This window comes from Plectropomus leopardus, chromosome 6 (assembly GCF_008729295.1).
Source record: "Plectropomus leopardus isolate mb chromosome 6, YSFRI_Pleo_2.0, whole genome shotgun sequence".
Classification (NCBI taxonomy): domain Eukaryota; kingdom Metazoa; phylum Chordata; class Actinopteri; order Perciformes; family Serranidae; genus Plectropomus; species Plectropomus leopardus.
The window spans coordinates 19,271,707-19,299,396 of NC_056468.1; the positions used below are offsets into that span (position 1 = coordinate 19,271,707).

At 39.9% G+C, this 27,690-nt stretch overlaps 1 protein-coding gene across 2 annotated transcripts; it reads right to left on the bottom strand.

The window, feature by feature from the left end:
* Positions 1 to 3,174: 3,174 nt before the first annotated feature.
* On the bottom strand, positions 3,175 to 19,727 carry inpp5jb (inositol polyphosphate-5-phosphatase Jb). 2 transcript variants are annotated; one of them, XM_042488741.1, is made up of 14 exons: positions 19,705 to 19,727; positions 18,731 to 19,248; positions 16,354 to 16,461; positions 15,989 to 16,097; positions 12,301 to 12,417; positions 10,354 to 10,529; positions 10,100 to 10,211; positions 8,920 to 9,029; positions 8,572 to 8,767; positions 5,895 to 6,032; positions 5,698 to 5,781; positions 5,513 to 5,617; positions 4,581 to 4,945; positions 3,177 to 4,351 (listed from the first exon to the last, which is right to left on the bottom strand). In XM_042488741.1, the coding sequence occupies exons 2-13, from the start codon at positions 19,234 to 19,236 to the stop codon at positions 4,610 to 4,612; spliced, it is 2,097 nt and encodes a 698-aa protein (XP_042344675.1). In that variant the 5' UTR covers positions 19,237 to 19,248; positions 19,705 to 19,727; the 3' UTR covers positions 3,177 to 4,351; positions 4,581 to 4,609. The 2 variants fall into 2 exon arrangements, with proteins under 2 accessions (XP_042344674.1, XP_042344675.1); XM_042488740.1 differs by having other exon boundaries at positions 3,175 to 4,945.
* Positions 19,728 to 27,690: the final 7,963 nt, after the last annotated feature.

Here is a 27,690-nt window from a genome sequence, read left to right on the forward strand (position 1 = left end):
AGTAAGAAGACCATCCATTTGAGAAGAGAGTAGTTTCAGTTCCAGTCTGTGTTTTAGTCAGAAAAGATGCACACAGAATCTGACGTTGAAACTGGGATATTTTGTTTTTAAAGTTCAGACTGCTCCACCTCGATGGCTAATGTAAATCTTTTGTGTTGTCATTGTGACTAACTGACATCCTACACTTATTTATCATCCAATTTTTTCAGATATCTTTAAACATGACAACATGGATATCTTTAAACATGACAAGTCACCGTGACACAGCACTTGGGAAATTGTGGAGCACATAAACACAGTTGTACAATCAAATCCTGGTGTTGCATCATTGGGCAGAGAGCCCTGATGCTCTATCCCACAAAAAAACTAAAGAAAGTAAATATGAAGGTTAGGTAACTAACAGTGGCTGCTGGGTAATTTATTTTATCATCATTTGAGATAATGGATAAAGGTAGCATTGATATACATCAGTATTACACACACACACACACACACACACACACACACACACGCACACACAGTTGGGCATATCAGAAACAGTAACAGGTCAAAAAACAAAAGTTGCATACACACATACTACTATTATCGCATTAAAAGCCAAAATTAGATTCAGTTTTGCTGTGAAATCCAACTCAAAAAATCTCTTCAAACTTAAACCCTTTAAATCCCCTCATTTAATTAACTTATTATGGTGTTTAGTGTCACTTAGCCCAGCAACTCAATCCCTGACCAGTGTTGCATCAGAGTGGTACAGTCATTTGTCACCATGAATTTGCATGGTGGACACTTTCTTTTCAGAGGGAAAAAGCATGATGCAAGACGCACCTGCTGTTGCCGTCTGCAGGATGTGTTACTGTGTTTGTTGCCCACATTTATACAGGAAGTCCAAAATGAAAGCAACTTCTACTGTATACAATAATAAACCACAAAGAGCAGAATGGCTGTTGAAAGTTGAATGACTGGAGGTCCACTCTAATACCTGCGATCACTGAATAAAGTTAAATTCTATTACATTATTGGAGATAATTTACAGTACTGTTGTTAGTGCATTAATGACCTTTATAGTTGGTTTATAGTTTTTAGTTAATGGTCATATTGTATTTACTTGTGCAAAAGTTTAGTAGCTCGGACGGCATTCTCTAAGAGATGCTTCTTTAAAGAGATAATTCAGAATTTTTTTGAAGCGGGGTTGTATGGGGTATTATCCATAGACAGTATTACCTACAGTAGATGATGGTCGGCATGCTACCAGTTTGCAGAAGCAGGCTGGAGTCCAACATCTCGGCTAAGCAATCATACATGTGTCGGCTTTGATAAGTTCATAGAGGGGAACTGAAGCCACCAAAACAGACTGTCTCACAGACTACTCTCAATATGGCATATACTTTAAATGATATTGATTTTTTTAGGTGGCTAAAGTACATTTTGTTGCTGAGCCCCAACCAAAGCAGTACATTGCTTAGCTTGTGTTGGACTCCAGCCTGCTCTCCAAACTGAAGGCATGCAGACCAACATCTCCTGGATGTAATACATTAACTATGGCTGAGCACGTCACACAACCCCTCCTTCAAAAAATCCAAAATGTCCATTTAAGGCCATCGCCATTAGTTACTTTTCAAACCCACATTATAAAGTCAGCCAGTGTTTGTCTTTGTCATTCTCATAAACTTTCTTTAACCCCACACACACTCACCCCTGAGCAGATTTTTTTTAACTCTTCAGTGTATTATGTTTGTCAATCATTTATATATAAAAAACTATCATAAGTAACAACGGATTACTGTAATTACCAGTATTTTCAGCAACAATATGAAGACACAGGAAAGACAAGGACAGCACTTTCTGAAGGGGAGTATATTGTTTCTTTGGACAGTGTTGCACTGGTTTTTGGGTTGGAGAGCAAAGCAAGCAACCCCTTTAAAAACCTTCTCGTCTCAATGATCAGATGATTTCACAGAGAGAAACAAGTCTTTTATGCCAGCAATTAGTGTCTCACAGGCTTGCCATATTTTTGTCATTTTCATCACAATTATACAAAGACCCGTAGACTAAACAATCTACACTTCAGACAATAAAAGCAACATTTGATCTGGATTCACTAAAATGGAAACCGGAGAAATCAGACTCTTTCTTCATAGTTCCTAATAGAACAAGAAAATAATTATCAATAATCTGTGATATGCATTGAAATAATGCTCCCTCACTGGCCAGCAGAATTCAGGCTCATTTTACAGTTAAATAAGAAAATAAATACATAATTTAATTAAAATAATCTTTGTGGCATAGATTGTCTTCTATTTTGTGTTTTCTACCATACTTAATATTTGTCCTTTAAATACATATTTCTTCTATTTTAGCCACATAATTACAAAACAATAACATTCTGTAGACAGCATTTTTTTCATTAACATTTCACAACAGATAGTCATGACAGCAGAACTGACCATACTAATCTAAATTACCTAAAGCAGACAAAGTCATACAATCTTAATCTTTTTTTAACATGATACTCTAGCAAAGGTCCTTTAGATTTTTCATTTCCAAAACAAGAAAATACATGAATGCACTATGAAATGATTTGAACAATTTCAGATTTATGCAAGCATCACTGTCCTGCATTGTCCTCACCTAACACTTACACTGAAGTAAAATTTTTATACTTTCCTTACCAAGTTTTCTAACAATTTTCACAGCCACGATTTTAACAAAGAGGAGTCAAAAACAGCACTTTACGGCACAAAAATCACAGTACCGGAATGTACAGTATGTCCAGCAGCAAACCATGCAAACGCAGACCATTCACTGCCACAGCTCGCTACACACGCACGCACGCACACACGCACACACGCACACACACACCTTCTTCCATCAAAACACACATGCCCATAAAAACACATACACACAAAAACTGATTACAGACATACACACCAAGGTTACAGCTACAACAGCTTACACTGTCCTACGCTAACAGCCCAAAAGTACAAAGTGTGTAAGATGGTGCATCAGAGGTCACACGGTAACAATGCAACACGACTACTGTGACCATTGTCACTGTCAGCTAACCACCAGGATCAGTAGAGGAGGATCTGAGCAAGAAAAACACAAAAACAAACACAGTGAACTGAAAAAAAGAACGCAAATAACAAAATCATTAAAAAATAAAGCATTGGATATGACCATTTCATTTATTTGAAATATCACATTAGCATTATGATATTTCATAAAAGTGGAACATGTCAGCTTTGTATTATATTTACAGTATAATACAAAGCCCTGTAGTTGCTCTACATAGTAGAGTTCCTGCTCACATTTGTCAGATATATCCAGATTGCAAAAAAAAAATTTTAATTTAATAAATATTAAAAATGAAATAAAAACAAATATGATGCAATTTCTTTTTGTTTCCTGGGTAACTTATTTCAAAAATCAACTCTGCTGCTGTTAAGTTAGGCTCATTAACCCACATAAAGACATGTGTCCAAGTTATATACTGTAAATGCTTCCTGGGTCAGATTTTGCTGTAGTTGTTACTACTGAAGTTGGCCATGCGGAGTTAGTGGCCAATAATTAATCACCGAGTTCTGGCAAGACAGCTTTGCTGTGTTGGCTGACAGCTAGCCTCCCACACCCATCACATCCCACTGCACTGATTTGGCGCTCTATTTAAAGGCCTTTATGCTCACATTCCCTCTGTACGCTGACATGTGCTGTGCTGCTGCCATGACCGGCGGCCGAGCCCCCTGAACTCCATCTCCTCCCACTTTGTTTCTGTTCTGTTTTTTCATGCACCTTGGAGGAACTTTATTCCTATTGGTGGATCATCTGAAATACTCCCTGTGTGTTATGTATACGAATCACGTTGTTGTGTAATGCACGCTGGATTTCCACAGCAGGAAACGTCCACACGAGTGAACCCATACTGCCAAGTCAAACTGCATGGCTATCTCCATTTGTAAATTTGCAGAAGCTGATAATGTGAGTGATTGTTGACAAAGCTGGTGATGCCTATTTGGGATGTTTTGCAAAAAAAAAAAAACGCTCTTTTTCACTGCGTCTCTTGGTCTGAGCAGATTTGTTTCATAATAAATACATGTTCCACAACTAAAGCAAAGTGGGTGATTTGTGAGCAATGTCTGTGTCAAGTATGTCCCACTCCTCGTCTCAAAAGCTGTCGTTGGTATGCAGTCTGCTGACGTGACTGCTTGTTACATCAGTGCAGAGTTTCAAATCTTTGCAATATGAGGAAGATGGTTTCTAAAAAGCATCAAATAACCACTCTTTTACTCTACATGATGATAACATCCTTGAGTATTTCCCAATGCAAGGTGTCAGCTCCCTGTACTGTCCACACCTGAGAACGGACAAAGGTAGAAGAAACAAAGGACAGAGTGAAAGGTTTACAAATCAAAATATACAATGTGCACAGCTTAATAGAACAACTCAAGGCAAAGTAAGCCCTCTGGACGAACCAGACGGCTGTTCCTGAAAAGGATGGCATCAGAAACTGTATATTTTCATTACAGAAAACATACAGCGCAGTGGATGTATTTAAGAAAAGACACAACAGTTGGTTATGTGACCTGTGACAACAGCAGGACCAGGTTGTGCATCACACCCCTGAACCCTCTGTGTCTTTTTCCCTCACTGAAGGAGCAGACTGGTGGCTGCCGCTGCCCTCTGCTGGACGCCGTTTGGACTTGCTCTCAGCTGTTATCGTGGTGCTGGACGAGGATCCATCAGTGACGTTGAGCACCTTCATTTTGGCCTGTGTAGGGCTTCCGGAGCGGCTGCGACTGCTGCTGCCGCTGTGATGGCGGTGCTTGGATTTGCGTGGACTGGGACTGCGGGACCTCGTCTTCATGAGGACAACGGTGCTGTCGTCCTCCGAGCTGAAGTCAGAGCTGTCTGACGAACTGGCGTCGAGACCTGAAGTTGGGAGCTGGATCTGAAGATAGATGGGGATAAGTGTGAGATGCAGGGGATAGAATAAGAAGAAAAAACATCAAAATGTTGCTGGTGATGAAAAGAGTATTAACTCTTTAAGGTCCTGCTCAACCGCACAGAAGCACATTTTGAGTCACTATATCTTCATGAAAAATGTGTTAAACTTTAATCAATCTGACTGAGCTATCTCTTCTGTTCGGTTTAAGTTTAATATGCTATAAAAAATCCACTAGATATTTCTGTGTTTTTAAACACTCTGCCTTTTTTAGAGTTTTTTTGAGTTTAGAGCTCCAACAAGATTTACAAAGGTCTGTATTTTTTAAAAAATGTTATAGTTTAAGAGGTCTTACTGAATAGATTTACGTAACTTTGCATAAAAAATAGAAATCTATTAGGTGTCATCTAATTTTTGTCCATTGCTTGTTTCTTAGTAAGGAAATTAAAGGGTTAAGATGCAGATTGGAACAGCAGCAGTGATAGCAAAAAACAGATGTAATGTTGCCCTGTTAGAGCTAATGCATTTGATTGCTTTATTATCAAGAAAGAAGTGCCAGAGTGCCGTTATTACCTGAAATGGCTCTGTTACACCCACAATGGTGCTCATGTTGTTGCTATAGTAACCCAAGATGAAGTCCCCTGAGCCTTTGGGCAATTCCTCCTCAGTAAAGGTTACCTGGAAAACAGTTAGTCAGACGTCTATTAAATGTGAAAGAAAATTATGTCTGAAGAGAATTCAGCACGCAACCAGGTTACCTGATGCTCTTGTCGCTGGAAATCAGCCTCCTCTTGTTTGGCCCACACATATCCCACATAGTCCTTATGGTGCTTGAAACCCACCTAAGGGGGCAGCAGCAGAATCACAGCTTGATTAAAAGTGGCAAAGCACTGATATATCTGTTATGCTACTACTTATTACTACTTATTCAGCCAAAAGAGGTAAGACTGTTTACCTTGTACAGTCCAATCCAGTCCCAGGAGCTGCGAGGGTAGTTGGGCACCAGTTTGAATTTCGCTGTGGCATCAGCAATACTGGTCCACTCATCCTCCACCATGAGAGTGACCAGCGGGACATCCACCCTGTATGGGAACTACAAATAACATTTACCATAAACACCGGCCCACCGGATGACTCTGCAAACCCAACATTGATGCGCTTGAAAAGGCTACGAGATACCAGGTTTTGGGAGCACTTTAACCCCTTGAAATCTGAACAAATGGGCTTTATTTCAAATCAAAAATATGTAGGGCTATAAACAACATCCCAAGAAATAACAAAAAAAATAGCAAGGAATTAATAAAAAGTTGCAAGTAAAATACCTGAAAATTAGCAAGAAAAAACAAGAAAAATGGTTTTAAAAAAAGGAAATGGCTTAAAAAAGTGCTACAAATGTTAGTGTAAATAACTTAAATGTAATACTATAATTAAATTATTATTTTCTAATATTTTTCTCTCATTCATTTATTTATTTATTTATTTATTTAACTTATGTTCAGTTCATTTTCTTGTCAGCTTTAACTAATTTATTGCAATTTTCCGGATATCTTTTGCCAAGTTGCATGTTGCCTTTTTAGCCTTTTTTTTTTAAAATAAAAAATTAAACCAATTTGCTCAGGTTTCAATGGTTTAAATGCATAAGAAAGGCATGTGAACACAGCACAAGATGTCATTCCCTTGTTTCAAAGGGTTAAACAGTAGCCGTCATGTTAAATGCTGCTTTCCGCACTGACGTGATGCAGTCCTCTGAAAAAATAATGAACTGAAATTTTACTGCTAAAAAGATGGTATTTTTCATAAAACTAGTTTGTCTATGCAGTAGACACAAACAATTTTGCCAATGAAGCTCTATGATTTTGCTCAAGTATATAGCAGCAGTGTAGCATTATGGTAGTTGTAGAAAGTGTACAGCTAACAGAATACACTGCGTCACACTGGACCAATAAACGCTCCCACTGATGGGTGACGTCGTGCAAACTCGTCCATTTGACACTATGGTGGCTGGCCGGTAACATACAATCTGGTATTACAGTTAAACAGTCAGCTAAAGTATGTTTTTGAAAACATTTTAAAACAGAAAGAAGCAGTGCAGTAACATGATTTTGGTTCATTTCCGATCAGCACTCTGCTTAGTTTTACCATTTGATCGGAGTTTGGTCTGACTTTAAGAGAGAGAGAGGTGCATCCTTTTCTTTATTCACTTCTGTACACTGTGTGTCCGTGGCGATGGCATGGGTGGCAGGCAATATGGAAATGTGGATGTAAACGCTGTGGTTTGAGCAAACAGCCAAAGAGGCAGCAAAATTCCACCAACTGACACATTCTGCATCGTTTCGGGGCTGTTCCCTTTAAATATATTGAGCATTGTGCAAAAATGTATCAGATTTCTATCTTAAATGAATATTGGTTGAACCCTAATGTTGAGACTGTCACAACTGTTGATTTGTAAATAGCTTGTAAGGCGGGGATAACAACACCTGCTTCTTCTATAGCTTCCACTGTAGTTTGGTGTGGTGACACCAGCAAGACTAAACAGAATCAAAAATGCACACATAATGTTAGTGATCAAAGTGGAAAATCAGACATATTGTTGAAATCGGTCCTTTTTTTAAAGACATCTCAGGCTGTTCATCTGTTTTGCAAAAAGATGAATGTTTTCACATTTGGAGGTGTAGTTATTTTTAGGTTATTATGCAATGGTTTCATTGGTCCGGCCCACTTGAGATCAAATTGGGCTCTATGTGGCCCATGAACTAAAAGAAGCTTGACACTCCTGATTCATACCATACAAAAATACTGTAAGGTTTCTAAGATTAAACCTTAAAGATAACACGGGTTGAGTATCAAATCTCAGCACTGATCGAAAGGTCTTCACAGCAACAATTATCAAAGACTGTCACGATCATATTCGTAGTCTTGTGTTTAATATTTAGGTGCTGAAAATAGTATTGTTTTTGGTATTAGTACAGAAACTAAGTATTTTATGGTTGGATAAGCATCAGTGTCAAAAGATTTCAAAGATGCAAGCTGTAAAGCTACAGTAGGTAACATCTATCTATCTATCTATCTATCTATCTATCTATCTATCTATCTATTATCAATCAGTAGTATATAGGACAGATACATTTTTAAAGAATAACAGTTTCTTTTAGTTTCCTTCTGGTGCTCCTAATGAAGTATGCAGAATCCACCACACCTGAAGGAAAACAACCAATCAGAGTTCAGTATCTTCAGCATGTTGCCTCCGGAGGAGCTTTCAAAAACAATGCCAGAAAAACAACCACCACCAATGAAAGAAAACTGCCCATCCTCCTTTACCATCAACAGCATTCACAGAAAAAAACGCCAAGTAAACAGAGGAAGATGTAGGTCTTCCTTTAAAATTGAAAGCAAGCTTTTCATTGTTGGTCTTCTTCTGTTTACTTGTTTCTGATGTGTGTGTTCTGTTGTTGACAGAGCAGTGTGTGCACAAGCAGTGTCTGATACTGCATTAGAGACTCCTCCTGGCTCTGATTGATTGTTTTGGTTGAGGCGCGGTGGATTTTAGTTTCAATAAATATGACAAAAAGTTATATTCTATAAAGGTTACTGTACCTTTAATTCCTCTAAACAGGTTCCCTGACGTGTCTTACCTGCAGGGTAAAGATGGAGGAGACTGGTTTGTGGTCACTGACGGTGTATTCCATGTGACTTCGGTAGTAGTGCTGTGTCACTTTGGTCCCGCTGGTCAGCCCTGATATGGAGCTACGCTTCCCTGCGCTGGCAGTAGCAGTGGCTCTCAGGCGCCACAGGATCCGGTCGGTCCAAGCTGGTTTACGCTTCTTCCCACTGGGTGGAAAGGGAGAGAATGGAGAGAAAAAATAAGACACTTTCATGGTCGCCTCGGGCTAGTGAGGACCTTTCAGAGAGGGAAGTATTACTGAGCTTGGCTCTGTGATATCTGGTCAGTGGCCTAGAACAGCACCCCTGGCAACACCAACCTTGTGTCATATGTATCTGTTCCAACATCAAACTTGTAGGTGGGAGGGAATTTCAGCGGCCCTTCCTGGAAACCCTCCAACACCGTCTCACTGTCTTTGGCCATATTGAGCTGTAATAACAAGAATTAGAAGACATCACTCACAGAGGATTTCTGTTTGGCCCTGACCGACAGCTCCTGTAGGAAGATAGCTATTTCTCTACTGCTCTCTAGTGGCATCACCTACACAGTGCATAGACAAGTATGAACACATTTTGCTGTGTACTTCCTAACATTTTAACATAATTTGAGCTTGTGAAATGGCAAGTCTTCACAAGGCTAAACTGTTTTTTTGGATACAGGTTGTGATAAGATTTCAATGGAAAGACTACATTTGTTCTTTTAAAAATTAAAGGTATACTATGCAGGATTTTTCTAAAAAATCACAAAAAAAATATTGACTCAAGCAAATATTTTCCCTCTCAATCATCACTTCTGACCCACTAGAAGTACGTGGTGGCGTATTTATCTGCAGAGACTCTGCCCTCTGCCGGGACATTCCTGTGCACAGTGCACAGGTGCAGTCAGGACTTGATAAAAAAAAAGTAGCTACCAGGTGCCAAACCGAATACAGCACGCATGCATGAGGAAGCTATGAAAACCACACAGCACCAAAACAATGCAAATATAACTAGTTCCAAAACAAGATTAAATCTGGGGTTAGCTTACATTTTTACTTCTACTGGAGATGCTGTTTACAAACAGTAACTGACTTAACCTCACGTTTTGAATAAAGAGGAGTTAAGGGTGCAAAATGCTCTCCTTTTTTTAAAAAGAAATCTCTGGAGACAAGGACATTGTCCATCAAACAGTTAATCATCTCATACATATTTTTCTTCCATTTTTTAACATAAAACCATGAAAATCATCAATCATCAATAAATCCACATTAAATTAATAACAGAAATCTGACCTGAAAGGGCTGACCCCTTGCATCTACATAAGTATATCAATGCTTCTCTCCCTATTTGCCCTCTTTCATTTACCAACACATATCTATATACACTTAAGTATCCATATCTCTCCACACATTTTTATTCAGTAATTTCAAATAAAATGAGAAAAAAGAAATAAAAACAAGGAAGACCACATGCAGTTTTGTTTATCTTTACATAGAACAGTAGACAGCTTTTATCTTTTACCTGATCCTTTTCCAACAACATTGTAAACTTGTTGTTATCGATGGCCGATTTTACCACTTGCATATCCAGGTCATCGATGCGAAAATTGAGATCCCCAAACCAGAACACCACACTGTGAGAGAAGGAGTAAGTAAGTAAGTAAGTATTTTTGCAATTCTTATTGTGACACAATTTCCCCCATAAAATATGAATATGGAGGAAACACATTTCCTGAGATTGCTTGTCATAGAGGTGCAAAGATGGTGCTGACTTACTCGTGGTCAAGAACCCCGGTGGCAGCCTGGCCCTCAAACTGCTGCTGCTGCAGGATGCTCTCAAAGTCTTCCATGCGCTGCTCGGAGTTTTCCATGTGAGCCGGCAGGTGGCAGTTGAGGAAGCAGATGGTGTGTCCAAACACTGACATGCGGGCGCTCACACCACCTTTATTCCCCTGTAACACCGACCAGCAGAGGGGAAGGTAAATAATTTCTAAGAGAGGAAGGTGTTCACTAGTGAAGGTCAAAATGAATTAATGACTTTAATTACTGTGGTAAGAGATGGAAAAGTGCCTAAAGACTGCAACTGGCATGTCAGCATTTCACTTTGAGTGGTGTGTTTCTGCGCCACAGACAAACAGGAAGTTTACTCATTAATGACCAGCAAAGAACGTCATCCATATTTAATGCTAACAGTAAAGTGCACAGTGGGGCGACAGGATGAATCTGTGGATTTCCCACTGTTCCTCCAACTGCTCTGACCCACTAAAACACAAAAGATGTTCCAGTATAGAAAACTGAAGAATGTGCTGATGCCTGTCTGAGTTCACACGGGAAGGATTTCACTTAAAACTGAGTGCTACATAACTTCTCAGAAATTTATTAGAGCCCTGAGTGAACCAGATCCTAGATCATGTCGCTTTCTTTGAGTAACATACTGTGGCAAAATTTAATTTTACCTGCTTAAAGGAGCAGTGTGTAGGATTTAGCCCCATATAGCGGACAGAACTGCACTTAAAATTTCTCCCAGTTAGAATTCCTTCAGTGTTCAGTGTTCAGGAGGTTTTTACCAGGAGCCAAATTATTCACAAAGGTCTCCTACTCTCCAAAGCAAATGGACCAAGAGAGAGGACGGACAGGCTGCTGGGCCAGCACCTGCGTAGTGTGCTCACTGTTTTTCCTGATCCACAGGTTCAGGAGGTCTTTACAGGAAGCAGTCGTCTCTTTCTCTCCAAAATAAACAGACCCGCTGATTTAAACTAGTTAAAACACTGCATAAAGCAGTTTCACGTTACAAATCAGTGTTTCTCCGATGCTGTTCAGTTTGTCGGAGACAGGCCTGTAGTCCAGCACCTGCAAATGTGTGCTCAGCTATTTTCTTGGATGAATTAAGTTCCAGAAGTTCATTCAATTTTACCAGGTTTTACCAGTAGCCAAATTATCCACAGAGGTCTCTTCCTCTCATGCACAAATGGACCCCATGATTTTAAACAGGTAAAAACAACCTAATAAAGCAGTTTAACTTAAAAAAATAAATAAATCACAATTTCCCACACTGCTCGTTTCAGAGGAGCCGCTAACTATGGTGACCAAAAATGCGAATGACCCTTTCTATAGAGCCAGTTTTTGGTTTGTGTCTTCCAGAGTTACTGATGAAGCATAACAATTCAACGTGGCAGACTCTGTGGATGACATTTGATGACTCATTCTAAGGTAACGAAAACATAACCATTCTTATTTCTAGGAGATTATACACTGAAGAAATCATACTTTTTATATTATATTCCATTTCTGCCCAGTATATCGCCTTAAATCCTACACACTGGACCTTGACCGGAGAACTGGTCTTTATTCTCATAAAACTGGATGAACAGCATTTAAATAACAAGCAACAAGACTGGAAAATATGGTTGGTCTGCAGTTGCTTCAGCCTTTCCTCCTGTAAATGTCACATGTGCAAAGCACCTGTAACAACGACAACACTCGAAACCAATTCTGAATAAAGCACACAACCTGCACTGTTTACAAACCGAGCAGCAGAGGTGTGTAGAAACTGTCGTAGAAATGTAGTGTCTCTCAGATTTCTATCAGTGCATCAGTGACAGTGATGCAAGCTTAAACCTAGTCACTCCTACAGAGATGTCGTATTATGTGCAGCTAAGCTTCCATGTGTGAAATCTCCATAACACAGAGCTGATCACAGAGTGGTGTCAGTCGTCCTCTCACCCAGTAACCCCCCAGGCCAGTGCGGGTGGTCTCAGTCTGGACTCCGCGGAGGAAGGGCAAATGGAAGTACTTGGCAAAGACCAGCAGTAACAAACCCTGCATCCGCTGGGAGGTCACCTTAGGGACAGACAGAACAAGGACAGACAGACATGAAGAGCAAAATACGAAAGCATGAATAGGTGCACAATGACAGTTATGAAGAGGGACTTTGCATAACTCTGAAAAGAGAACAGCGATAAAGTTCTGGGTAACTGCATAAATATCTTCACCTTTAACATTTAAATTTGAATAAACAAATTCCCCGAGTCGGGCTTTGCTGTGTGTACATTTCTGCTGCTCTGCTTCACTTTCTGTTCCCCTCCTCTTTCTCCCCCTTTGCATTTCCATTACACCCTGCGGGAGCCGGCGGCCCATCTCTCCCACTACTTCACATGAAGCGCTGCACATTAAGGAGGCCATAGCTTGTGGTCTACCCTCGCTGTGGCAACAAGCCACTTTGCAGAGGAAATGTGATGTACATGCTGAAGGCAACTGATGGTCAGATGCTTTCTCTCTCTTAACCCTCCAACATCAACTCTACTTGGATCTTTTTTTGCACATAATAATATGCAAACTTTGACATTTGTGGTATAAAAAAAAGAAACATATTTAGTGCTGCACAACAGGGGGAGGAATATGGACACGTGCATTGTGATATTTGCGTGCTATGTCAAGCCCCTCACCGCAGCAGATATTTATGTTCATCCCTCCCTCTCCATTCTCCAGTTGTCCACACATCCCAACCCCCCAACTACAGGCAAAAGAAGCATGATCACACCCCGCTTGAAATGCCCTGTGGGCAGTAATGGAGGCACACATCTTTGCACGTGACATAAGACCCGCTCGCTTGTATACTAACTGACTATTTGAACAACTTTGTTGCGTAATGGATTCTGCTGAACCGTAAAGTGGACCGACTTTGTTTGACTGTAAGGACACAGACAATGTGTGTGTGTGTGTGTGTGTGTGTGTGTGTGTGTGTGTGTTAATTCTGAGAGACTACACCTTTGCCTGCATGTACTGTGGTGGAAAGCATTTCTTGTCAACATCAGTGAGCATTGGAGGAGATCCTGAAGGCTGCCATGCTACATTTAGGCTTAGCACAGAAAAGACATTTAAGCCCAAAGACAAGTGTGTGTGTGTCTGTGTGTGTGAGAGAGGGAGGAAGAGAGAGTGCATGTGTGCAGCGGTGTGTGTTTGACCTTGTACAGCACACACATGACTAAAGAACTGAGCTGTAAGTAACATGTGTAAAACCTCAGAATTTAGAAAAAGTTCAGCGCGAAACAACAGTGTACTCCTTCCAGTCTCTAATAACAATGACCACAGAACCACCAACATCCTTCTCCAAAGCTCATTTAACATTATACACAACTGACAATCTTTCTTTTTTAGAAACCTTAAGTTAGATTGATTTATTGACATCTTTTAAACAACTTGCATTCATTTAAAAAGTAGATCCTTGTTATTCCAGTATCTACAAATGTCTAAAATATGATTCAACCTAAAACATTAATCATACATATTATAAAACCATTTATGACAAATTTGAAGGTCAACTCCATTTTCTATTCATTCAGGATTTTGTATTACTGTGTAACTTTCGACAACTGTTCCTTATTCATTCAAATCCTAAAATTTAAATTTGGTGGAAGTTTGTATGTTTTAGCTTTAAAATGTTTTTTTCAAGGCCTTCTAAAAACTTTTTCCCGCATGACTTGACTTTTCAGAATGATTTTGCTACATATAAACCGATGCACTGCTGTGGACGCAACGTTAGTTTGATTCTGAAAGTCACACAATAATACAAATAATCTAAATGATCGAATCTGTTATAGATTATCTATAGATCATCTCCTGTGTGCTCCCAGTTAAAATGACTCTTTCTCTCAATGGAGTCTGGTAGCTGTGAAGAGGGTGCTACACTGTTTATTTAGGCGGTCCTTTTTTTCAATAATGAAAAAGCATAATTTTCCATCTCCAAGCTCAAATCTCTCAAAGTTAACTCTTTCCTCACTATCCATGCTTCATGTCAGTAAACAACAAGTGTGCGGGGTGAGGGAGGGGAGGGCCTCAGCATTGTAACCTGCGGCTTGTCTGACACTGACCATTAGTCCAGCACTTGCTGATGTGCGTTCACCTTTTTTCTCTGATAATATCCAGATGTTCAGGAGGTTTTTACCATGAGCTGAATTATCTGCAAAGAACTGACGCAGTAATTCAAAGCAGTAAAAAATACTGAATAAAGGAGTTTTATGTCGCCCATAGATGAGAACCCGCTTCTTATGTAGATATGAATGACTCAATCGAAGGTAACAAAAACAAAAGGATTCATATTTTCGGGTGATTATACGCTAAAGAAAACACATACTATATATGTAGTTTCTGTCAATATAGTCCACTAAAATGCATGTTTAACTGCTTCATAGTGTAATGAATCAAATGCTCAGTCATTACATTTTAAGAAAAAGCTAATCCAGTAAATCCCATTGCATACAAAAAGTTGTGCTACAACAAATTCAGTAGAGTGCCATGTTGCAATGAGAGATTAGGGACAGAGAAAAATGTCTCTGCTAATTTGTACATTTAAATTGTAGCTTACTCAAAAATAAATTATGGCGACAATCAGCAACTGTGTTGTGAACAGCCTGAAGCCTGTGTTTCTGCAGCTGATTTGAATACATTTTCTTTTATTTGCAGCAGTTACAGCTTGAACCTGACAATGAGTCCTGGTGAGCACCAGGATGGAAAGAACTCATGCAGTGTCTTATCTCTGCATGTCTGTCCACTATGTCGTGACTAAACAGATTCCTGCTGACACCACCAAGTATCTACCTCTACCTACACCTCCAACTAACATATCCTCTTTACAGCGTTAACATGCACACGAAGTACACAAAGAGATCACACAGAGATGATTTTAACGAGCTTTAAGCTAACATAGCAGACCACGCTATCGCCCGGGGGCGGCATCAGTCTCACTGTCAGAGGCCCATCAATGCTGACAACAACGCGATCCAAAAATAAAACAGCATCCTGGGAGACATTTGTCTAGCTCTCCCAGCTCGACAGCTGATTCACGCTCTCTGGCTCACCATGCCAACAGAGCCAAGCATCGTTTCAGAGGCAGCCAGACGAACACCAACCGCAGCTGCGGTATGTGCCCATAACAATATAGTACAAACAGATACCAACACACCACACAGCTCCTGAGTAAATAAACATTTCTGGTGAGGTCTCCATAAGTGTTTGAACTTCCCTGTGGATGTTTTACATAAACGTGGCCACACTTAATGTATTTGCTACATTAGACTCAATATGTGGGTATGTAGAGGTCTTGTGAAATAGAAAAAGAGAAAAAGGTGCAGGTGTGCAGCCATAAAGGCACCAAGAAGGGAGACCGAGAGACAGCAAGAGCTCGACTTTGCATCATGAGCTTTGCAGACAGCGGAAGATGGAAGATACGCTGACATTACACGCCTGTTATAAATTATCACCCCATCCGTTGCTCTGGGAACAAAATGAGCCGAAACAGCAGCGGAGAAGCAGAGATCTCATCAGTGATCACACAGTGCGCATGAACCTAAGCTGTTTAGCATTTTACCCTGAGTGGGTGCATATGTGTTGATAGTAAAAAGCCATTACTGACCAGCACATAACCGAAGGGGCTGAGTCTCTCCATGCAGACCTCGCTCCACTGGTCTGTGAAGAGGACATCTTTCAGCCTTTTGTTAATCATAGAGTTCACTTCCTGCAGCCTTGAAGAAAAATGACACAAAACACACAGGGGTCAACAGCCGACAGAGATGTAAGAGGAGCTGATGAGTGGCACCTTTGATAACTTAATGGTGGATTAATAAATGGAAGAAAATCATAGCCGTGAGGAGATCACTGTGGTTCTGAACTGACTGCTCATTAGTGGCCTAGTTTGAAGTGACGATGTGGGACAAGCGGACATAAGTGGACACTTCAGCTTTTATGTAGAGGCAACTGAATGCAGCACAAAGCGCTCACCCGATGATGTACATATCTGTGTTTCCATCACCCACATTCAGCCCCAGCAAGGAAGTGATGTCATCAGGTGGCGTGGCCGAACCCACGTTCCAAGTGATGATGTGCAGCCTGTTGGAAGAGGGTGTTTATGTAATATCTCTTATAAGCACTCATCCCCATCATGCCTCCCAGTTATAACCTGCAGACTCAGGGTGATACAGCAGAAACCATGTATGAATAAACATGATTATGTCATTATGTCATTAATTCAGTCATTCTGATTCATATGCAGAGAAGCTGCATAACATTACTGAAGAAATAAACATTTAGTTAAACATCAGGCATTACAAAACTGCTCCTGTTTCCATTAGCTTAATTAATACCTTAAAGGAACAATTCAACCCAAAATCCACAACACTTAATGTTTCTCTTACCTGTAGTGCTATTTATCAGTCTTGATTGGTTTGGTGTGAGTTGCAGAGTGTTGGTGATATCAGTCATAAAGACGTCTGACAAAGCACCCAAAAAAATAACTTGAAAAACTCAACAGCAATGTCTCTTTCCAGAAATCATGACCTGGTTACTCAAGAGAATCCACAGACCTTGTTGTGAGCAGCTTCATGTAGGAAATATTATCTTTCTACTGAACTACACCAGCCAACCGAATCACTGCGCAGAAGGAAGTGTGCATCTACTTATAGACGAGAAGTTTTTTACAGCGCATGATGAAAACATTAATGGCGTCCTCCTCAGCTGGGCTGAGGTGAGCTAGCAGCAGATGTACGCCTCCTTCTGCGTGTTAATATATTTGGCGGGTGTGGTTTGGCAGAAAGAAAATAGTCCCTACATGAAACTGCTCACACAGAGACATTGCTGATGAGCTTTTCAAATGTATTTTTTTTTGCGCTATTGTGTTCCATTATATTGGAAAGAAGGCAGACGTCTCAACAGCCGATATCTCCAACTCGCAACAAAACAATCTAGATTTATAAATAGCATTATGGGTAAAAGGGAGAAAAACGATTTTGGATTTTGGGGTCATCTGTCCGTTTAACATTTGGGCAATTACCAGACAGTAGTGGTCCAAGCTCAAGGTTTAATAAGGAATTTTATTTTTGTGCATTGGGCAGCCTGGAAGCTCGCTCATTAATAATGTCACTTAAAAACAAGAAGTCCTGGGTTCAAATTGACTTGCTCTGAAAGCCAAGCCACCTCTGGACTGCTATGAAGACATGCAAGTTAGGTAAATAAGAAAACATAAATCACACATAAAAATGTAAATGTGGGGGTGTGTTTGTCTGTATAAACAGAGAATGATGGCTCTCTTATGGACTGGTGACCCACCCAGACACACACAATCCTGAAAAGGACCAGCAGTTTAGAAAATGTATGTGATTCAATTCTGTGCATCAACACCTCCCCACTGTACATGACCTATATATAATGCAGTATTTGCAGTGTGAGAAAAACTATTGAATAATCTGCAAAATTAAACATGTGAATGACCATCTAGCTCTGTTTACTGGCCAAATTGAGGCAGTGGAACAGGATACAGGACATTTAGAGGCCATTAAGTCACAGTTGTTCTCAGGCACTTGAGGTTCAGCTCCCAACAGAATTCCAAAATGTTCTATAAAAAGCTCCCTGTGTCTGCAGTGTTATCATTAAACTCCTACCTCCATGTAGCCACAACGTGCTGCAGCTGATAAAACTGCAAAACTTTTAGGTAGATTTACATGTTTTCTTGTTCATTAACACGACATTAAATCAGACTTCAATCAACTGTATCAGCTACAGGTTTGTTTCCTGTGCTATGACACTTCTGTGAAAAAGGTTCCTAATTAATTAAGCAATGTAATCCATTCCAGAAATCCACCTTACTGTGCCGAGATTCAATGCTTACTAATCCAGGGAGTGATTAGAGACACGCCCAAAGAAAAGATGGAAAATCCAGCGGGAAAAAAGACACAAACTTATAGAGGCCACATTAATAAAAAAAAAAAATGTCGCCCTTTCTAAGGTTTAACATAAAAATGTTTCACATTATGTTATTTAGAAATAAATGAATGGTATCCTTTGAATCTATCTATAAGTCTTATTTGGTTCCTGAATTTGTTAAAAAAAAAAAAAAAAAAAAAAGAGGTAGAGCAAGTAAATGTTAGCTGACACAGAAACACAAAACAGTGTTAAATAATTTTGATCATAGTATTTTGCAAAAATCACCACATTTTGACGAAATATCAACCATATAATCACATAGCTTTGCAGTGTTGACTGTCAGTGTATATTTATAAATGTTACGTGTGCCAGACTTTTTTTGTCAGCAGTGTGGAAACCAAAGGCGATGTTAAGACATGTTGGGACATGAATGCTGGGACACACAGACGAGTGAACTTGCCTGAAGTCTTCCATAGTCTGGGCCTGAGTGTCAGCTGTCCCTGCTACAGAGAGAGCTCTCTGTGCATGAGGGTTCAGATGAGGAGCCACGGGTCTGCTGGCAGGTGGGTGGGGGACGGAGGCAGCCCTAACTGGGTGGTGGCCTGGTCCTTTAGGACCAACTTTATCACTGGGCCCGATGCGCTCTCCTGAGGGTTTGACAGCTCCAGGACGAGACGGTTTGGGACGACTTGCCACAGAGCCATCAGGAGCACACTCGGCCTGGTTAGTAGCAGGAGTGGGTCCAGCTGTGGGCTCAACTTTGGGTTCAGAGATGTCAACAGAGCCCTCTACTCTGGCACTTCTCTGGGGCCGTCGAGGCCTGGCAGGAGCCGGCGACTGGCCGGCGGTGGGATCTGTAACCGGAGCCGCTGTATCTGATGCTGGAGCTGGAGGTGCTGAAGTTTCTGCTGCTCCCTTTGGGTTGTCATCTTGTGTCTGGCTTTGGCTTAGATTATCTTGGTCCATTTCTTAAGATTTCTGTAACAGAAAAAACAACAACAATTCATATCACAGATTCATCAGTGCAGACACAGATTAGTTTCCCCTGCCTTGCAGATTTTCACAGAATTTAAGAACTTTATACATTTAGTGCAAGATAATGATGTATGTATGAGCTCTGAAAAACATGTCAGGGGGAAGATACAATAGCGGTCAGTGTGGTTTTCTAGAATAAAACAGCAGGGCCATTATCTGGTCTTACGTATCTTAAGAGAAAAATAACATAAATATAATTTACTATATCTATCAACTCCTGTATTGTAAGAGGTTCACGAAGCACAGCACCTTGTGGAGTTTTTTTTTTTTTTTAACAAGTGAATATGTAACCAAACATATGTCCATCTCAACGCTTTGCCTGAGAGTCAGCACATCCTAAAAATAATGTGGGAAAACTGCCAGACCAGATTAGTGTTAAATTTTATAAATTTGACTTACATTCATCCGGGACTTCTGATACAAGATAACATTACTATGGAGGTATTCATGTAAGGAACAGGACCAACGTCTCTGTGGCCAAACAATGATGATATAATGTGAAAAATAAAATGATTTTCAAAAGCAGCTCAGACGGTACAGAGAGGTTTTCTGACACTTAAACACGGCACAGCACGACATGCAACCTCTTTCACAAATGACAAGTCAGTTCAGCTAATGAGTGCAGGACTGTCATGAGACCCTGTTGACCCAGCAGGATAACTGAGTGAGTCATTCACACTCCTACCATCATGACTGTTCAATTACCTGCCTTCTTTTGGCCTTGAAACAGATGAATACAGCTGCACAGACAGAAGAGGACATTTAAAAAGATCAAAATATATAAAAAAAACAAAAGCTAAAAGAAAAAAGAGACCATGGAAGGCACTTTCTTCTGCTGCTCTAACCTCTTAGAGCTTTTGGATGGGAGATTTGGAGAACAAAAAAAGCTGGACACAGTTTATCATCCTCTCTACTTGCGCCTGAGCTGCCTGCCAGTCCTCTAGTAACCAAGGAGATGCTCAGTCAGTTCATATCGGCTCAGAGCACCTGCCACACACTAACATGAGGAAGCGCTGCACAATCCACAACAGCAAAAGTCGACAGCATGGAATAAACAGCAACACAGAGAGGGGGAGCTGCAGAGAGATCAGATACAACCGAGTGAGAGCAGAGGAGGAGGACGGGAATAAACGAGGAATTTAAACCCATTTTTTCAAGCCACAATCAATTACTGTAAGAATAAATGACTGCTGTGCTTTCTCTATTGCTGACTGATGGCACACAATAGCAATTTAAGCTGCAGCCACCCAGTAAATAAAAGATTTAAAAATTAAAAATTTAAATTACACGAGAAGCATTTTACATTAGTGGCGACTGCTTTAATAAATTGAAGAAAAATTAAAATACCTACATAATTACGGTGAAATCCAACATCGCTGAGGACAATTTTCCATGGAAACATTGCAACAGCGTATTTGCAAAAATCTGGCAAAACGATACAGATCAGAATACAAATTTTACAATTCGGTGTATTGCAAGGCCAAATGATGCCATTTTTAAAAAATCTAATTTTAGGAGCTTACGTTACGTTGGATTGGAAGAGTCAAATGGCTGAAGATCAATCACAACACTACAATCTAGTGGTCAGGGATTTAAACACAACACAAAATGAACCACTGCCAAGAATCATTGCATGAAAATTCACTCCTCAAAAAACAAAACAGTACCATAAAACACAGTATCACGACAATCAGATGTATCAAAATGTTCTCACGGCCCTGAGACACAAATGGCCAAACAATTAATAGAAAATCAAAGGAAAAAGATATTAGACATTCTGTAACCCATAAATTATTTTTTCACCAAAGATGACACCAAAAATAAAAACAAGCAATGACTGCTTAGATGTTATCCCGAACACAAAGCTAAGAAAGCCACATTCAGTATTCAGATCATGTGGACATGGTCCTGTGCTTGTGGACATGTCGGATCCTTAAAAGAGCTGATTTAGGCACAAAACCGAGGCAGCCCGACCCAGATCCATCAGTCACCAGCGGTAAAATTGAAACACGTGAGAAAGGACCAAAAAATCTTACATTAGTGTGAGAGGCCACCTGATCCCGAGTTATCAGGTGCACAACCAAATCATGGCAAACATTAACCCATTATCTTCTCTACACAGATGAAATGATGTCCCTTGCATTAGAGACATATTTTTGGTCTGCAGGGAGACAGGGTTATCTGCTTGGGGGACAGAGAAACAACAGAGCCCTCTCATAATTATTCACATGACCTTGAAGAGGCCATGTCTTTGATGCGGGCGGAGAGGAGGGTCTGCCTCTATAATCCACATGTGCCCAGAAACATGCCGGTCTCTCAGTCCACCAATAACCTGGTGCCTGGCTGGGCATGATGTATTCCTATGGTCCATGTATGGCATTTTGTAGGGGGAGTGTGGAGGAGGGTGGCAGGGCACACGTGGGAGTGGGTGGGTGCAAAACGAGCCGAGGGAAGCGAGAGGGAGAGCCGAGCGAGACAGCCCATTCAGTGACAACACTGTCTCTTTGCAGAATGTCTCTAAATTGATCCCCTCACACTTCCCTCTGGCACTGTCTATTTTTCCAAGCTTTAATCCCCCCCCCCTCTCTCTTATCGTCCCATTTTTCTGATCCTTTCTCTCTCCACATCTTCTCCTAGACTCTGTTGTTCTATCTTACCCACCTTCTCTGCACTGATTCGCTCACCCCACCAATTTAGTTTTTCCCAATCCTATATTTTTCCTCTCACATCACACTGAGACTCTATTCCCGACCTAAAATCTTTTCATTCCATTCCTCTCTGGTTCCCCCTGCGCTCTGAGGTGACACTTGTCCTCCTCCAGCGACGTGCTCTGTATTGTTTCTTTCAGCCAACCACCTCACAGTCACTATCAGTGACGCCGACATGCCACAGTCCCAGCGGCCACCGCCACATACCCGGACATTGATTATAATCAGCTGTAATGTGCTTGGGAACATGGGAAAAAAAAGTGGAGAATGAGAACATGATTGAAGCATGAGTGAGGACAAATAGCTTGGAGTGGGTACGTACAATAGGACTACGGAGGTGATAATGAATGAAGGAAACGTGAGATAAGGACATTAATGTCGCAAAGACACTTTTTCTGCATGCCAAAATCTATATACAGTGTAGTTGATTTCTTTTCATTTTCTTAATGCATTACAGAGCAAGAGCCAAAAATTTGTGTTTCCGCAAACAGTGATGACGGACCAGCACTTCTTATTCGTCTCACGTTCACCGACTAGAGAGTGGAATGATTTGATAATAATAAATGTGTCATGGTGTTTACATGCACGCTCCTGAGGGGGTGAAGGCTGAGAGTGCAGGAAGGATGTAGTGTAACCCAAACAGCAGGCTGGAGCCAGCCTTCTTGGCTCCTCTGATGGGATTATTTCAGAACTCCGATAGTTCAGAAGTCACATTTCTGTTTTCTTTTTTAAGGTTATTATAAAGGAAGTCATTTATATCCTCGTATAGCTTTTACCTTAAAGCCTCTGCATGGCTGCATTACATTCACACAGTGTTTCCAACCATAACGTTGGTCACATTTTTCCCACTTCCTCTGTGTTTAACGTAGAAATTACAGCCAAGCAGAGTGTTGGTGTTCAGGGCCTCCAGGGCCATATGCCCCTGTGACAGGGATACTAATGATGACCCGGACAGAAATGACACGGGCAGCTGCTGCCACAGCTGTAAATGGCTCCTCCAGGTCCTAGTGCCACAGAGTATCACTCCTTTATATCCAGGGGGCCTCATCTTTCCGATCAGGTCACAGCCAAGGCTGCAGGATGTCAAAATGATTCTGCTTATAGTCTAACACTGAAGACATGTACTGACAAAATAGAGTATAATGTCTGCACTGCAAAATTATACTGTAAGCCGCAATTTACAGTTCTGTCAATTAACAACTTTAGAAAGCAGCTAGATGAAAACATTTAAGTAGACTACATTCTGCTTAAAAGGCTCGCTGCAGAGGAAAACGAGTTATTATCAGATGCAAAAGCAGCATCTGGTTCAGCACATAATTGATATGCACACATTGCACAATGTCAACTAATTGGGATGAAGATTTTAATTCAGTCCATCATAATGTGTAGGAATCCGTCAGCGATCAAATGCAATTAGAGCTGTATGACCAATAAAAATATTATCAAAATTAAAATATGACCAAGTGCAATATCCAAATCAAAGAGCTGCATGTTTTGAAAAAGGTAAAATGGGTCACAACATTTTGTATATCATAATGTAGCGCCACAATGGTACAAATCCCAGCAAAAACCACATTATCATTATTTTTAAATGTTTTTTCTGAGAAAATGAAATGCAACAATTACCATTCTGATAAAAATGTGACTCATATTCCAATCATTATAGCTGTCAATATAGTAGTATAGTTTTTTTTTTTTGCATATTGTGCAGCCCTAAATGCAATAATAAAATTAGGGACAATAGGTTCTGGCACTTGAAACAGGTTCAATGCATGTGCACCGAAGTCTGCATATGCAGGAAATCATAACACCACATCATGCAGCAGTTGTTTCACATGTTCCTTCCTGCCCTGTTACTGGTTTTTTAATATGAATGAAGAAATCCATGCAAAAAGTTGCAACAGCAGCCTCACAATACACTAGCTGCTGCTCCACTAAAAAAACCTGTTAGGTGAGCAATAATAATCAGTGCATCTAGACTAAAATTAAATGCAGCATTTTGGAATCCAATGTAGCTGCTGCAGATTATTAGGCTTGGAGCTAAATCCTCTCTCAGTGCATCTATCACATTACATTATCTTACTGCAATCTGAATACCAGGCAATGAAATGTATGGCTTTAAGGGTAAAGCATGTATGGTTTTACGCCATTTTAGCAGAGTATAATGACACGACATGAGTCGGAAACAGCTTCATAAACATGCAAATATACCTGACAACCAAGAGAAGCCTTTTTGACAGGATGTGGCATTTGATGTGTTGTATACTCTGTTATGTAAACACCAGATCACAAGGTATTTAAGAGTAGCAGACACTACTATTTGTTTGGCCCAGGGTATATGTACATCCAGAGACAGAAATGACTAATGTCTCAGCTGAAAGAGGACAGCAGCAGATATAGTATGTGTCCTAATTACACTCCTACTTCAAGGACACTTCTTTCTGGCTGAAAAAAAGAGGATGAAGATCTAATTCTAATTATTAGAAGCACTTGCATCTTTTAATTAGTTCTTTGTAGTAATAGTTTGTCCAAAAAATAAAACGACTGAGATTATTTATATTCTTGGATATGGCGCACCCAAAATAGGTATGATCAGTCTAAAAAAGAGAAAGAGCGCCATGTTGGATCAAGGGTCAAGGTTAAATTTACTTGATTTTGCCTGGGCAGAGCTTTACAGCCTGCTGTTATAAAGTAATAGAGCTCCAGCCAGAAGCAAAAAAAAAAAAAAAAAAAAGAAAGAAAGCTGTTGGGCCTCCACTAAGTGCCCACTAAGCCCAACCCCAAATGAAGACGTGCTTTGAGCTAAAACTTTGTTAAAACCACCTTTTTAAAAAGCTCTCATTGTAAAATAGCCCCAGATGTTTCTCCAGCGTGCCTCAGTTGTCTGGTATGATGAGGAACCAGTTTATGCTCCAAACAGGCTGATGTACCTTCATCCTCTTATGTCTAGATGCAGGCCATCTGCCTACCTACAATATCTGGGACTCTGAAAAGGTCCAGTGAGTGGGCCCTTCCCAAATCTGCTCTAGGAGTGTGCCTGCTCCTGTCTCTCTCTTATTTGATGAATATTTATATTTATAATTTGGTTATCATTAATTAGACAGCATTTCGGATGAGCATAATTATTGCTGGCCTCCATGGCACCCCCTCGTGGCCCCCCTGTCCTCCCCTTTGAACGGCCCTGACTACATGTTGTCACAGTGTCCCTATAGACATGGCCACAACTAATGCATTAATGCACTTTAACAATGCACATTTCCTTACGAAAATAGAAATTTATTAAGTTAGCAAAGACAATTGATGTGCATTTTTTTATTTTCAAATCATACTATTGCCCTCCTTGTTATATATATACATATATATTTGTGAAAAAAAAATCTGCCCTGACATTGAGGTACAGATTACCTCTTGGTCTAATAACAAATATAGTAACATAAATGCCACTTTACAAAGTTTATTTATTGTTTGTAATTGAGAACATTGTTTCTGACATTCACAAGTTGCACCTGCATTCGCTGTTAGCACCATGCACCTTTATTTCATTTTTTAATACTTTTACTTGTATTGTATTTTGTTATATTTTAATATATTGCACATATTTAGCTCAACTGTGTTCTTATAGGCCCACAGTATTTGTATTTCTATCCTACATTATTATTTCACAGTGTAAATTGAACCTCTTTGGCAAAAAATAAATAAATCAACAAAAATCTCTTATCTTATTCCATTGTTTTACTGCTTATAGAGTCTTATGGCTTGTCGGTCACATAAATGGGACTAACATTAATAGTTAGGCCTATACTTGCTATGGGCAACATGACTGTGATGGATAAGAGGAACTGTGTCACCAGATTTGACTGAGCTGAGCAATAAGGCTTTGTTTTAATGCACAGATCCTTAAACTTGCATGTCATTGTTTTGGCAATGAGAGGAGATTTTAAACTTAATGAGCACAAAATCAGGATTGTGCGCAAAATTTAAGAATCAGTCCTTGTTTCACTGCGACTGAAGCTACTTTCACTGAAACTTTCATTTGAAACATGTACTGGAAGTTTTTCAGGATGGTACAAATGTTGTACGCCTAAATTAGCAGCATATTTGGTTCCTATCATGGCTGATTATTTAAAACCAAAAATATTACATATTACACTTAAAAATGTCTAAATAAACATTTACCTGGAAAGTCCACTGCCATGCCGCCATTAAAACGTTTGTACTCTGATACCAGTTAACTTCCAGGAGGCTGAAACACCTCTGAGTCAAAGCGTGGGATAAGATGTTGCCGTGGCAACAGCAGAGGGTTCCTCATCAGACCCCTTAAATGCCTGCAGCCTTTATAAAAGTCAAAACTGTAAAACTGTATTTGTGTGTGTGTGTGTGTGTGTGTGTGTGTGTGTGTGTGTGCGCGTGCATACGCCTTTTAAGGTCAAAGCTTACTGGGAAAAGCTGTGTTTTACAGTAAATGTGGTGAAGATCTCCGCTTGAAGCTACTGGAGGTACACAGAGGTCAATGAAATACTGCAGGATGTGTTGAAATCTCACTGCACATACAGCAGACCCATATACTATATCCTCATATGATGGAAATAATTTATAGCATTTCTGTACTCATTACAGTGATGTAACATTCATACTGACATTTGTGTTACTTTTTTCTGATATAATATTGATAATATAGAATAATACAATGAGGCAACACTTTTATATAATGAATTCTTGTGGTTGTTGGAAATTCATCAGAGGTACGAATACAGTATTATATCAAAAAATTCTGGCCTAATTATTTCAGAGTAGAAGTAAGCCATATATTAAAATGATGTTTTAAAAAACCTGAATTCATTCTTTCAATGGGCCTATTGCAGTGAGGATCAGCAGGACTGTGTGTCTTTCTCCTCTGCGATGAATCACACTGCAAAGATTTTTGTGCAGTGTAAGTCAGTGTGTGTGTGTGTCATAACCTGTGGTCATGACTCATGGTAACTTTCCTCAGTATATCTTTTCACTGTTTGTTTGTCTGATCTTCCAACACATCAAACCAAATTCCCATCTGATGTTTCCAGTGATTCTTTTGAGATTTTCCTCTTCAAGGACAGTTAAAATCCTGTCTTGTGGAGTAGAAAATAATAGAATCACTTGTCTACATTGTCCAGTATGATACAATCCATAATACAATCTGAAAGCACTGCAATAGACACTACACCTGTAAAGCATATACTCATGGATGGTTGCTGAACGAGCCAACCAGGCACAAGCACAGGGGGCCAAAGTGAAGAATGTAAAATATTAAGAATATCAAATGTATAATATGCCCACTATGTAAGTTGTTAGAAACATAGAAATATGTGCATAATGCTTCATTACAACCTCTGAAACCAGTATGCTAAGTTCCAGAAATATAAAAATGTTAAAATGGGAAAATAAGATAATTCATACGATTTTTTTAAGGAAGAGATTTAAAAAATAAAAGCTGAAGCGCTGACATTGTAATTCAGTTGTATTCAGCCACTTTGCAGCCTGTGAATTTGACACAACTGAATATAGGATGTGGTGATGCAGGGTTTCATTGTTCTCCTAAACAATTTACCACACTCTCCCCTACATATTTGCACTTGTAAATATGTTGTGATGTTTGTATGATCTTTATAACTGTAGCTGTCGTCATTGTTTCTAAATATAA

What these genes read in the sequence shown, in the direction of transcription:
- inpp5jb (XM_042488740.1), bottom strand. Translation starts at nt 19,236, where the DNA reads ATGGACCAAGATAATCTAAGCCAAAGCCAGACACAAGATGACAACCCA. An exon ending in CAGACTATGGAAGACTTCAG is followed by an intron (nt 16,462 to 18,730) that starts GCAAGTTCACTC and finishes CTCTTCCAACAG; the next exon opens with GCTGCACATCATCACTTGGA. An exon ending in GTGTAACAGAGCCATTTCAG is followed by an intron (nt 4,946 to 5,512) that starts GTAATAACGGCA and finishes ATCTATCTTCAG; the next exon opens with ATCCAGCTCCCAACTTCAGG.